The sequence below is a fragment of the Pristis pectinata genome, chromosome 18 (genome assembly GCF_009764475.1).
Source record: "Pristis pectinata isolate sPriPec2 chromosome 18, sPriPec2.1.pri, whole genome shotgun sequence".
NCBI lineage: Eukaryota > Metazoa > Chordata > Chondrichthyes > Rhinopristiformes > Pristidae > Pristis > Pristis pectinata.
In genome coordinates, this window is record NC_067422.1 from 29767063 (window position 1) to 29781454 (window position 14392).

Genomic DNA, 14392 nt, shown 5'->3' on the forward strand with positions numbered 1-14392 from the left:
ACTGAGGTAAATACAAGGGGGTCTCCCTGCTGTCTGCCACAGAGAAATTCATCGCCATGATCCTCCTCAGCCACCTCTTCCTGGTGGTTGAAGTGCTGCTCCCTGAATCACAGTGTGGATTCTGTCCGTCTAGAAGCACGATGGACATTATCTTCACCACAAGTGCAGAGAGTAGCATCAACCACTAGATGTGGCCTTACTTAGCCTCTCTAAAGTCTTTAACTCTGTCAACTGCCATGGACTGGGAAGCATTCTCCTCAAAATAGATTGCTCATAGGAATTCATCCCCATCTTACATTTGGTTCATTATGGCATGCGAGCCATGATCATAGCCAACTGGTCTAAAACAGAGCCAACCTCAATGACACTGTCCAACCAATGACGATGTTCACGTACAGATGATGCTCGAGTACATGCACATTCAGAGGTCAAGCTCCAAGTCATCAGTGACTTGTTCATTGAAGCACATGAGAGCTTGGGCCCTGCATTCAAATCCAAAAAAAAGAAACCAACCCCTGCAGCAACACAACACCCTCCAGCAACAAGGGTCCACCAGGAAACCCTAGGGAATATGGACCACCTCCCACCTCTTAGTGATTTGTAATCCCTTCCCTCACATATGTTTTTAAGTCTTGGACAACCTACTGCAGAAACCTCAAGGCACTGGAAAGGTACCACAATGCTGTCTCCATAAAATCCTCCAAATCCACTGGCACAGTAAATAAACCAACATCAGGCTCTACCAGGCCAACATTCCCAGCACTGAGAACCTAATTACATTCACTCAGCTCTGTTGGACAGATCACATTGTTTTCAAGAAAGCATTAAGATCTTGCTTGGCTGGTGATGAGAAGGATATTCTTGTCATATCCTTCTTGCAGAGCTGCCCCTGAGGTGCCTGCAGTAGTATTGAGACTGCCATTATCACCTTCTGGAATGTGCCTTTACCAAGAAGGTCTGAAAAGTAATGCAGTCGTCTTTGTCAAAGTTCATTTGAACTGATACATAACACAGCACTCTGTGCTCTACAGGCTGTTCCCAGTGACATTCAAAGAGACACACATCAACTGCGACTGGAAGGTTATTAACATGGTGCAAGATGCCCTCTGGACTACCTAAAATTTACTGATCTTCCAGCTAAGCAGCTGCCATAACAGAAAATTACAAACAGCCACATTCCAAGTCTAGGATTATGTACTTAGGGAAGCACTTAAGCTTGATGCAGCTCCACTTTAAGGCCCTTCTGCACTGCACACTGATGGGCTGGAACCTGCATAAAAACCCTTTGGAATGATCACTCAATGAACGTAAGTGAAAGAAAAATTGGACTCATGCTGTTATTGTGCAAGTCTTGTTATGTGAAAGGAATGATATGTCCAATACAAGGAAAGGTGACATATGAATGCACTATAATATATATTTGCAAATATTATGAATGAAATATATTTTGGTAAAATATATTATCCATTATTTGTGACATGATGTAACATATTTTCATACCTTAAAAGAGAAGACAGCCAATGAAGCATTTAGTAAACAAATTGCTTACTTTTACACGGGCCCTAAAGTGCAAAGTAATTATACCTCAATGTTAAAGATACTAGTGATAGCAATTGCATCTGTTGCTGAATTGTGCAGCTAATTATAGAGACAGATGGATACAAAGATTCATGAATTCATTATAACTACAGAATTACATTGGTGCTATTTGTAGGTCATAATATGAAACAGCTGAATGTCATTCTACGAAGTTTAAAAGAACCTTGAAGAACAATCTCTTGCCTTCCTACTACAAATTTTGTCTCATTTGTTAATAATGCTGTATCTGCAATACCCTTTACTCTCTGATAGGAAGTGCTAATGATGTACATTTCCACTGATGTATGAAGGAAACAAACACCTCGGATCACTATGCTAGTAAGATAGTCTGCATCCTCAGGCCTATTGAAGCTTTTCCATGTGCCCTTTTCCACCCACCTGTCCCATCCCACTTAAGAAATTTATACTAGTCTATGCCTCACATTATTTATATTCTTTCATTAGGCCATTTTATATTTTCAGATCTAACTTCAATCCTCATCATTAGCTTAAACATGACTGCATATAAATTAGGATTTAAAAAACATTTTTACCCAGCCCACAATTAATCCCTTGATCCAATTTTGAATGCCGCCTTTGACAAACCTGACAAGCCCTGATAAAAGAAAGCACCAAACCATACTTCTTTCTGTTCAATTCATCTGTTAATTTTTTTTACTTTACTTTGATTCCATGCTCTAAAGTGCATTACTGAGAAAAGTTTCCTCCCACGATTAACTGCCACGTATCACGGTATAACTCAGACATTCACTCTGCCTGCTGTCTGTTAGTGACAATGTCAGCCACTGTGACTAATTTCTGTAATCCATCAATTAACACACATGACAACTTGATGACCACATTCAAAAGAAGAATCCGATAAGTGAAAAGCAATTAAATTTTACTTTAAAGTGCCAAAATTATGCTTCATCATTAGTACTCCAAGCTGCTTCTGATTTACTGTCAAATGAAACAGAAATTATTTAAAGAGCCATTTTTGTCATTCTGTTCCAGACAAACTACTATTATCCACGGTTTGAAGGTACCAGGACAGAATCTAACCCCTTTATAATTACAGCCAGGGGACCTTCACAGATAACTGGTTGAAATAATAAATGCAATTCCTTTGGGTTTGTTCCAAAGCAAGCTGGAAAAGGTTTGTAATTCATTTTAAAGTGTCTGATTCAACTCTAAATAAAACCTGTAATGAGGTTTTCTAATGGACTGACCTGAGGCAAGACAGAACATAAACTAATGACAGCATTTACAATTCATCTAAACAAGTAACCATTTTACCATCCTGGTTAATGTTTGTAGTCTGACTAGATTGCGTCAGATATTTGTTTGAATGTTTATTTGGTGTGCAATAAATGAAAGCCAGGGAGGAGGTGGGGAAGCCTCCCCTCTTCACTCTGTATACTGGAATAAAGAGCACATTTTCCAAAAAAATTGCAGAGGTTTAATAATTTTGTTTTTCATAGTGAATGGGAAACGTTCTTCCCATAATGTGCACCCAGTTCAGAAACAGCTAAAATTTGCTTTAAATACAAATTTAAAGTAGTTATATTTCAGGGTAGATTCACATCACCCACTGACAATAGTGCAATCAACTGTCCACCTGGTTGAAATTATTGCTTTAGTAGTATCGGATCAATTCAATCTGTAACACTCTAGATTGTGAGTTAGAACAACATTGAGTCAAATCTTGCATTTCATGCAAACTCTCCCAACCTAAGACCAGGAGTTTGGAGCAACATCACTTCCAATGTATTAACACTTTAGAACTCTCCAACTAGAAACGTTGTAGAGTACCTTGCAGGACAGGCAGTGCCCATTCATATAATGACAGTTCCAGTGCTTCTGGGAAAATGATTGCTGATTTGTTAGTTGTTTAAACATTACATTGTTATAGTGCAATGCAAATGACGTGCAAGACAACAGTTAATTTCAGCAACATGCCCCCACAACAACACCCCCCTTCCCCCCCAATGCTCATCATTTCGACATTTAACTTGGAGCAGGGTAATAGTTGCTTAACAGAGACCTATAGTCTCTGTGTTTTGTTCTCTCTGATTTACACTTATATATTTAGCCTTACTGCTCGTACAAAAGATAAACAGAGACCAACAGCAACTTAAGATACTCTCTAATGTGTGACTTTAGGATGTCATGGCAAAAGGACTTGTTAGTGGTAGAATATCTGGCCACCTAGAATAGAGAAGGCTTATCAGTTGATGCCAGTGAACTCACCTGAAAGATATTGGACAGATCTCGCAGGTTAAAGATGTAATGAAATTTAATGGCTGTTGGCAAGAACGTGGAAGCCACCTTACTGTGCAAGGTGAGTGCCAGGTTGATTAGCTGTTGTGTCGATTTTTGCAATGCCCCTGCAAAGTTATTAAGCTTGAGGTGCTGGCCAAGAATGGTACTGTAGATTGTAGCAAGTGCATCTGTGCCAGGAAACGATAGAGCAAACACACAGAAGTGGCGCTGCAATTAAAAAATAAGATACCTTTAGTCATACATAGAAAAGTACATTTCTATACTATAGACAGCTACACTCCAAAATAATAAGTACTGTACATAAATGAGATGAATAAGAGGAATTTAAATCCTGATTTTAAAACCAATGCTTTAAAACCCCAAACTGTTATTTTATATGATATATGCTCTTGTGGACAAGATTCGATGAATGGAAAACTCTTGGACATCTGTGCTGATTGTCAATTAGTGCCTGATTACTGCTAATATCCTTGTTATTCTAGGTTGGCAATGTACAACACATGATGGTTCAATTTACAAAGAGTAATAAAGAACCAACACCTTCCATTCCTAAAACCTCAATTAGTTGGGTTATGCAAATCATAGTGTACTAAATATGACCCCTTCCCCAAAATCCAATGCAACCACTTTGAATAGACTTATCCAGTGAGTGCAAACACTGATCCCAGTCTTCAGTTGGACTGGAAGAACAAGGGACTATTCAGTGATAATCAACCAATGAATAGTGGTTTAGAAGTCAGTTGAAACAAGATCATCTGGATTTTCTTCATGGCTGAAGAGACTGCTGACATGCAGAGAATTATCATAAAGGCTGTCACCTCCAATGAAACTAAACTCAGCAAGAGCCTCAGAGAGAGAGAGAGGAGCAGCAAACATTTGTACTGCTAATCTGGCAAAGAAAAAAATCATCTCCCTGCAAATAATCTGCAAAATCCATCTCATTTTCAGAAAATAAAAATATATTGGGATACTTATGAAGATTAGAAAGTAGAATCATAGTACTGGAGAAAGCCAATAGTAACTAGGATTAAAGTATCCATAGAACATTGACACACCCATCCTGAACACTGCAGAATCTCTAGAAGTCATCAAACTAGTTATTGGCTTCTTGTTTTACTATTTTCCAGTTAAATTGTCAGACACTAATATCCTACCCAGCTAACTGCAGACAAAACTAATCTTTATTCTGCTCCAATCAAATGCAATGGAGTTCAAATGAAAGGTCAACTACCAGCAATGTTAAACTGGATTACACGGAAGGTTAGCCAGAGGTCCTGTAAAGCTCCTCAGCTTTACACCAGCTCTAGCTGGCACATTGAGCACAACACTTTTCATAGAAACATAGAAAACCTACAGCACAATTCAGGCCCTTCGGCCCACAAAGCTGTGCTGAACATGTCCCTACCCTTGAAGTTACTAGGCTTACCCATAGCCCTCTATTTTTCTCATCTCAATGTACCTATCTAACAGTCTCTTAAAAGACCCTATCGTATCCACCTCCACCACCATTGCCAGCAGCCCATTCCACACACTCACCACTCTCTGAATAAAATACTTACCCCTGACATCTCCTCTATATCTACTCCCCAGCACCTTAAACCTATGTCCTCTTGTGGCCACCATTTTGGCCCTGGGGAAAAGCCTCTGACTATCCACCCAATCAATGCCTCAGTTTGGGATCGCTGACCTTAAGGTTAAATGAATAAAAGTTTTTTTTAATGTTAATTAGTATCATTTTTAATAGTGGCAATAATTCAATGTGTTTATATGAATTTATTATTTTGTGTACTTATTTTAAACTATGTTTAATTATTTATATTTTATTCAACTGTTTCTACTGTCTCTGATCTTCAGTGACATATGGAAATAATGAAAAGGCCCAACAGCACGAGCTGTCAGAAAACCATCAACGAAGTCTGTGATGGGCTTCTGGCAGGTTGGTAAGCCAATAGTTAAGGCCACCTGTGACTCTGCCACTACTTGTGGAATGCTCCTTTTCTCAGCATGACCACAGTAGCGAAGCTGCCGGTATATTATGAGTGGTGGAATTACTGGTGGGAAGTGCGATCACAGGGCTAGTGTGGAGGGATGTCCCCAAGCAGGCTCCAGCACAATCCATCCTATTATCTCTTCCATGTGCTCCCTTCACAGATGCTGCTGGAACTGCTGAGCATTTCCAAGCATATTCTATTTTTAAAGTATCAATCACGTCAGAAGTGCCCAATCAAGAGCATGATTTAAAGGTTTGTTTCAACTGTTGGTGAAACACTTAGAGTGATTTTGCCCTCATTCTTAGCATTTACTGACACTGTTTAAGCCACTTATTACTCTGCTTGTTTTTAAAGAAAGATAATTAGTGTACTAGTAAGCCCAAGAATTGAATCCCAAAACACTGCTAAGAACCCAGAAAAAGCTCAGCAATAAAACCCAAATCTGATCTGTTCCACCAGATAAACTAATGGCCCTCGTTACTGTCTCTGTAGTTTCATTCTGTCCAATCTGTTTCACTGTTAAATAAGCAAAACATCAGCAGTCTGTGATAAGACATTTGTAAAATAAGGAGACCTCACTATGTAATTTATAGCATAGATGTTAAGGGATTGGAACAGTAGTTCTTCCTGCAGGACTAATACTAGGCCAAATGTTGCTGGTATATTACAGCAGTTCAGCAAAGAACTTGTTTATCTCTGCAAGTGCAAGCAAGCTGGGGACTTCAGAATATACACATCCAAATAGGGAAGTCCCAAACTCAATGCCAGATTCCAAATGGTATATCTGTCAGTATTCTGCATGGCATCTAACAGTGGAGTATAAATTGCTGATATTCAGCAGACTTGGATTGAGAACATTTCACATTTCCTGAGCAAGGATAGATCACTCACATAACTTGTAAGTTTATTTTATTTCAATGGGGATTTTACAACTACAAGGAAAAAGGTAAGAATATGGAAAATTACATGTTTTAATTATTGCGCCCACAGCAATATTTCTAATTATATAAAAATGTTTCGGTGAGTACAAGTTTTTCTTGTATTTTAAAACAAAAAAAATCTTTAAAACAAATTTGAGAATTTGTGTACATCCACGAATGTAAGGCACATTCCAAAGCAGCACATATGCCAGCTTTGGGGGCAGTGTCTGCCTTGGTCTATCTATGTGACCGAATCATGGTCACAAAGTATTGGTGCCATGTGGTGCCTCACCAATTGCATCCAAGACTCCCCAGACAGAAAATTTGGCCCACAAGATCCAAAAGCTGATGTGTAGAAAGGGGAATCCAAACTAGGAGTGTCTGCAGAAGGCCCACTCAGAAAATCTTGTCAAATGAGGTGAAACCTGACTACGTTTAATATTTATGTTAGAATTATGAAGCTGAAAAACTAATTTGTAAACATTATGATCCAGGTTGACCTGGACAATGCATTTTTCATTGAACTGTAATTCTCTTGACTTTCCTCTCTTCACTGTGGTTGACAGATAGGAAGTTTTGGACTGCAGCAAGAGAGAGGTGGTCAAGCAGGTTGGCCAGAAAAATGGCAAATTTAACTTAATCCAGAGAATTAGTGGTGCTAATGTCTCAAAACTTCAGCCCAGGTTCAACCCTGATCTCCGGTGCTGTCTGTATGGAGTTTGCACGTTCTCCCTGTGACCACATGGGTTCCTTCTGGGTGCTTTGGCGTTTTCCCATATTCCAACGTCGCAAAAATTGGGTTAATTGGCCACGGTAAATTTCCCCTGTTGGGTAAGTGAGTGCTAAAATCTGAGGGGGAAGGGCTTGTTTGATGGGTAGTGGGAAGAATAAAATAGGTTAGGGTAGGATTAGTGTGAAAATGGGTGATTGACGGTCAGCACAGGCTCAGTGGTTGAAGGGTCTGTTTCCAAGCTGTTTCCTTACTCTATGACTCTAAGTGTGAGGTAATGCATTTGAGAAGATGCAACAAGGTTGGGGGATATTCAATAAACTGGAGGACACAAAATGTATGGTGGAACAGACGTATTTTGAAGTATATGTCCGCAGATCCTTAGAGTTGACAGGAGGTTTTTAACAAGGTATTTGGGACCACAGAAGACAAGAGCTGGGAAATTTTGGTCAGACTCTAAAAACACAAGTTAGATCATACCTTGAATTCCGCACACAGTTTCATCACCACATTACAGGAGAAAAGTGGATTGTGCTGGAGAGGATACTGAGGAGACTTACCCTTTGCCTGGGCTAGAAAAGTCTAGTTGTGAGGGAAGAATGGATAGACTTGGGTTGTTTTCTTTAGAACAGAGGTAGCCTAGGGGAAACTTAATTGTGTTGTACGAGGAGGCGTACAGAAGTGAGATAGGCCAGCTGGTTGAGTGGTGTTGCAACAACTTCGCCCTCAACATCAGCAAGACCAGGGAATTGATTGTGGATTTCAGGAAGGGAAAACTGGGAGAATATGCACCAGTCCTCAGTGAGCCGTCAGTGGTGGAAAGGGTGAGCAGCTTCAAGTTCCTAGGCGTCAGCATCTTGGAGGAGCTATCCTGGGCCCAACACATTGATGCAATCACAAAGGCAGCATGCCAGCAGCTCTACTTCTAGGAGTTTGTCACCAAAGACTCTTACATATTTTCTATAGATGCACAGTGGAGAGCATTCTGACTGGTTGCATCACAGCCTGATACGGAGGCTCCAATGCACAGGATCGCAAGAGGCTGCAGAAGCTTGTAGACTTAGCCATTTCCATCACGGTCAAGGACATCATCAAGAGGCGGTGCCTCAAGAAGGTGACATCCATCACTATGGACCTTGAACATCTGTGACATGCCCTCTTCTTGTTACTACCATTGGAGAGGAGCTACGGAAGCCTAAAGACCCACAATCAATGATTCAGAAAGAGCTTCTTCCCCTCTGCCATCAGATTTCTGTATAGTCCATGAATACTACCTCATTATTCCTTTCTTTGGCACTGTTTATTTATTTTTATAGTTTATAGTGCTGCCGCAAAACAACAAATTTCTCGTCATATAAATCAGTTAAAATAAATCTGATTCTGATTCTAAAAACTCATGAGAAACTTAAATAAGGAGAATCTATTTATTTCGGCAGAGCAGTCAAAAATCAGGGATCTAAAAACCAGGAGGTATAGATTTAGAGTAATTGGTAGAATCAGTGAGAAGGTAAGGATTTTTTTTCTCTTAAATGGAGTAAGGGTCCGGAATTCACTGCTTGTTGGAGCAGTGGAGACAGAAACCCACATCACATCTCAAAATAATGCCTGAATTAGCGCTTAAGAAGCTGTGACCTGCAGGATTATGGACCCTGTGCTGGAAATGGGATTAGACTGGGTGGCTTTTCTTCAACTGGAACCAAAATGATGGGCCAAATGATCTCTTACAGTGTTGTAAATTCTCTATGATTTTATACCTTCCTTCTAAGCTATCATATTGACTGTTATGTTACAAATGTTCCCAATGTTTCCTCCTAATTCACTCGTTATGTGGGCATCACTGGTAAGACTGGCATTTACTGTCCATCCTTAGCTACCTCTAATGACTGCAGTCCAAGTAGTGAATGTGCCCCCACAATACTGCCAGGTTAGGAATTTTGACCAAGCAACCATGCAGGAACCACAATTTATATCCAAGGTAAGATCGCGTGTGATCTAAAGAGGAATTGAGAAGGTTGTTCCAATGCACCTCCTGTCCTCAATCTGCATGTAATGGAGGTACTGGTTTGGAAGGTTTTGATTTTAATACTAATTTTTTTTCTATCCAAGCACCTCAAAACTTCTCAGTAACTTCAAGGTCTTAAAAACCAAAGTTGGTATCAGTCATTGATCTACTTCTTTTTGATCGTTTCAATCTCAGTAGTGTCTACACTGTGGATCTTAGTTTTGACACTTCAGGGAAGATGGGAGAGATGCAATCACAGTGATTACAGTCTGCTAAGAGCCAACATCACCTTGACTTGTAGATAAGAATGGGCTATTGATTACTGCACTCAGCAAGCTCATGCGCCAATAAATTTGTACCCATCCTTTAAATTACAGAAGATGACTATAGCTTTATAGATCTCTGTCAGAAAGTGATTTACATATTGTAAATCAGGGAATAGCAACTCTGTCCTGATGATTACTGTGGTCATCTAGTGCAGCTTCTAAACAAATTGAAAAGCAGGATTGATTAATCAGCAGATAAAGAGTGATATGCTTTATTGATTGTTTTGAACTTTCAATATAAAAGTTATTTACAGCTCTTCAGCTCTCTTTGTGCCAGATGTCTCTACTCGCCCAAGATGCTTTTATAGCCTAGATACTCATAATTCAGTTCCTGGAAGCTCAAATATGCCAAAAAGTTCTTCTGTCAAGTTGGAGATGCATAATGGATAATGGAGATGAAAAGTTCTTGTGCTGGCATCACATATTGCAACTGAGCTTGGCACTTCCTTCTGCTTAATACCAACCCCCGATTGTAAAGAATGATTAAGATTTACAACAAGGTGGCCTTGTGATCTGATGTAAAGTTAGAAAGTGTTGGGCAAGCAGCACCTCTTCACAGATTCTCCTCTTTCCACAAGTACCATGTAACCTGCTGAAAATCTCCAGCAATTTCTGTTCTTATTTTGGATTTCCACCATCTACGGTACTTTTTTCCCTCTATTACCCTCCTCATGTCTTTACTGCACCTATTTTTTATATAACAAGCAAAATGAACTTTTTTGTACCTGTAAGCGAGGGTTGATGGTGAAACTGCCAGATGTGGGATTCATGCAGGACACATACTGCACATTATGAATCTCTTTGAGTGTGAGCTTAGTTCGGTCATACCTGGTAAAAGAGTAAAATTTGTGGTAACAAATAGTTTGAATAAGGGGGTTACCACACAATGAACAAAGTAATGTAGAAACACAGAGGAAGAGTTTGCAAATATAGAACAAACTCAGATTTATCACGACTGAATTTTAAATCAACTGCTAAATGCTTTTCGAGGACAGCAATGTCTGTGATGGGAAATAAAATTACATCTCTCTCTCTCCCAGTGTTAGCACCGGTCACATATGCATAAAAATAATATGCTGGAAATATCAACAGTTTAGGCAACATCTGTACAGAGAGTAAAAGAGTTAATGTTCTAGTTTGATGACCTGTCATTAGTAATCTAACAAAAAGTAATTGACCTGAAGTGTTAACTTCATTTTTGCTTTCACAAATGCAGCCTGACCTACTGAGGATTTTCAGCATTTTTGTTTATATTTAAGAGTTCCACCATCTGCAGCATTTGGCTTCATGTCTTGTTAGGGTTGAGGTAATAAAGCTTGACTTGCAGGTATGTGATCTAACACTGACTGTGTACTTTCATGTCGTTCCATGTGCTCATGGTAATTCTTTGTTTGCTTATAAGACTGAGATCACCAAGAAGTGACTTTGTTCTAATAACCATAATATATAATATGCTGTGATAAACTTCAAATAAAACAGGACAGCATTCTTTTTAAGGCATATGAATGGATCTTTTGAAACCTTATCACAATCGCTTGAACACATCACATCAAGTCTAAACTGCTTTGCAAACAATTAATTATATTTTTGTGGTGTGGTAACAAATATTGGGCTGGCAAAAATGCCAGAAGGAGAGCAAATAAATGAATTTATATTTAGGTAATATTGGTTCAAGAAGGAATGCTATATTGGAGACTGTGATTTAAAATAGTGAATGAGGAGAAACCTGATTACTTCATATATTCATAATATGGGGAAGAGAGTACTCCTTCCCTTAACTATACTTAAGTGAAATGACCCCCATCTATTTACGCTCAATGTTGTGAAATAAAACCTTGACTCCATGTCCAATACCACGTATATTTGGGAAAACTGTCATGAGAAACCAATATTCAATAGGTTAATATCCTATCTACTGCAGTTTTTCCATTCTAATCTCTTGAAGCCAATTTAAAGTATGCATCATTATTGGATATATCTCAGTGAGGTGATAAGGCTGGAAGAAATGTTGTGCCATTTATAAGCCTGACAGATTCCAATGATATTTAAAGTACTGGATTTCTCAATCAATTTCCCTTATTACATTTCATAAGAAAGTTTGAGGTATAATCCAGCTAAATCTTGCTGTAAAATATTAATTAGAAATCTTCATATGAATATTATATAAAATGTAGGCATTATTTTGTATTGAACTTCTGCTCAATATTCAGTTTTAAAATGAAATCTATGAAACCTGTCCATACTTATCCAGACCGAATGCAGAGAGAAGATCAAACTGATGATCCATACCCAGCAACATCTGGCAAGATGTAGCAAGACCTTAGGCAGTATAGTGCTGAGGCCTAGCCACCAAAATATCCTGACATCATTTGAAAGGAAGCAAAGCTGGGAGTGGAGCCTCAGCTCCTGTCAAAACCTCTGATGCTATTTTACAACTTTTAATATTTCTAATAATTATTTGAAAACAATTACTTTTGCTATAAATAATTCAAAAACATAATAAAGAAAGTAAATATAAATAAAATTATTAAGAGTGTAATAGTTAAAAAAATCCTTAAAACAGTAAGAAATGTTTTGAAATTTTAAAGTAAAATAATATAGCAAACATTTTCCCTCTTGATCACCAGGATGGGAATACCAATTCAAATGAGTAGATGCTGAAGTCTTACATCATGCCTGGCAGATGTAGGATTGGGGAAATGCATAGGTCAGGGAACATTGACATGACCAGGCACCACTGCTGGACTCCATGTAATGGAACGCAGTGACACATTTGCCAGCAGTTCCCAGACAGCACAATTCTTTATTTCCATATCTCCTTACAATGTGGAAGAAAGTTATTTCGGCCTATCGTGACTCTGCCAGCTTGCACAATAATCTCATTTCTCCCACTAATTTTCTCTGCAATCTATTCTCCTCACATTCCCATCAACTCTCTCTAGATTCTATTAGTCACCCATACATTAGGGGGAATTTACCACAGCCAATTAACCTAACAACCTGCACATTTTTGGGATGTGGGAGGAAACCGGAATACCCAGAGGAAACTCATCCAGTCATAGGGAGGAGGAGCAAACTCCAAACAGACAGCACCAAAGGTCAGGATTAAACTTGAGGTACAAGAGCTGTGATGCAGCAACACTACTGGCTGTGCCACTGCATTACTGTTCAGCTCATCATTTGAAGTTTGGTATCATGTTCGAGTGATCGCATCCTTAAAAATTCCTCATATTCCTCAATATTGTACTCAGATGTCAATATCGATTATGTGCTCAAATTATGAAATCAGGCTTGGACCCAAAAGTAGCAATGCTGTCAAATATGAAGAGGGGCTTTCAGACAACATGTTACACATATGACTTGAAGCAATAGAATGAATACAAAGGGACTTCAATAGAAACAAAAATAAAATGCTGTAATTAGCAATTGCTGGTAACGTTCACCTTGAATAGCACAAAAGACTGGGATGTAGTTTTCTCTTGGGTGGAAAATGAACTCAGATAATCATGAGGCAAACTGGCTGCCTGTATTTCATTGGACATAACGTCGGACAAAGTTTAACATCTCTGTCAATTCAGTATAACACATTTTGTACCATCCCAAGACAAATTCATGTCCCATTCATCCAACACTTTTTTTCCTCATGATCTACAAAGACGATGGGCTAAGTATCTGAATGCCACCTACCAGTGACTGTAGTCCAAATGTTGCCTGATAAGTGTATGTGGCTGAACAGTGCCATAAGTGTCAACTTCAGGCATGTTCATGTCATCAATAAAGTAGATCAATCTCTTGGTGCCAGGTGGCCCGTAGTTCCTGCCAGCCTTCTTCTCAAGGGGCTTTTCCAGTATGGCTGCAAAATATGAACAGCAACTATCACTAAAGAAAGCTTGAGATTTGAACTCAGGAGAACAACAGTGCAACCACACAGATGGGTTATTAATCTGTCCCTCTGCATTTATGGTGTTAGGACAAGTTTAAGTTTATTATTGTCATAGGCATAGACATTTTACACAGGGTGTAAATGCCATGAAAATTAGCTTTTTGCATCAGCAGCACATACATTATAAGAACAGAACAAACATAAGTTAACATAAACTTATAATAACGCAAGTTATACATAACTTGCATACAGTATGTGCAAAATAAATGATAACGACACTAGTGCAAGATTGAGAGAGAGAAAAGGGAAAAAAGATATCCAGCCCAAGGTGGGTTCTTCAGCGACCTTCCCAGTAAGATGAAGAACCCATGTCTGTGAATGGGGGTGTGGACCATCTGACCCATAGTCTCAGATAATTTGCTTCAGTTTCTGTTTAATTCAGTGACTTCCATTCAATTGTTTTTCTGCCCTTTAACATGAATAAAGAAAACCACATCTATGAACTGGTATTTTCAGTCACTTGCTAAATTTTCTCACAGCTTCCATTAGAATTTCAGACCACTGATATTTAGTATTGTGTAATTTCAATCCTGGTGCTCCTTATTTGACTCCCAAGAAATGAAAATCAAGCTCTGAGATCCTCCTTCAAAAGTAAATGGCATGATATGCCAATTAATGG

The 14392-nt window shown here is 38.9% G+C and overlaps 1 protein-coding gene across 1 annotated transcript in view; it reads right to left on the bottom strand.

Annotated features, from left to right (window-relative positions):
• Positions 1-14392, bottom strand: part of LOC127580053 (dynein axonemal heavy chain 9-like) — a 377996-nt gene that overhangs the window by 216566 nt on the left and 147038 nt on the right. Inside the window, exons 39-41 of the mRNA XM_052033209.1 lie at positions 13518-13683; positions 10556-10658; positions 3829-4068 (exon numbers count right to left, since the gene is read on the bottom strand). Coding sequence (XP_051889169.1) covers positions 3829-4068; positions 10556-10658; positions 13518-13683 — 509 coding nt within the window. The remainder of the gene's footprint in view (positions 1-3828; positions 4069-10555; positions 10659-13517; positions 13684-14392) is intronic.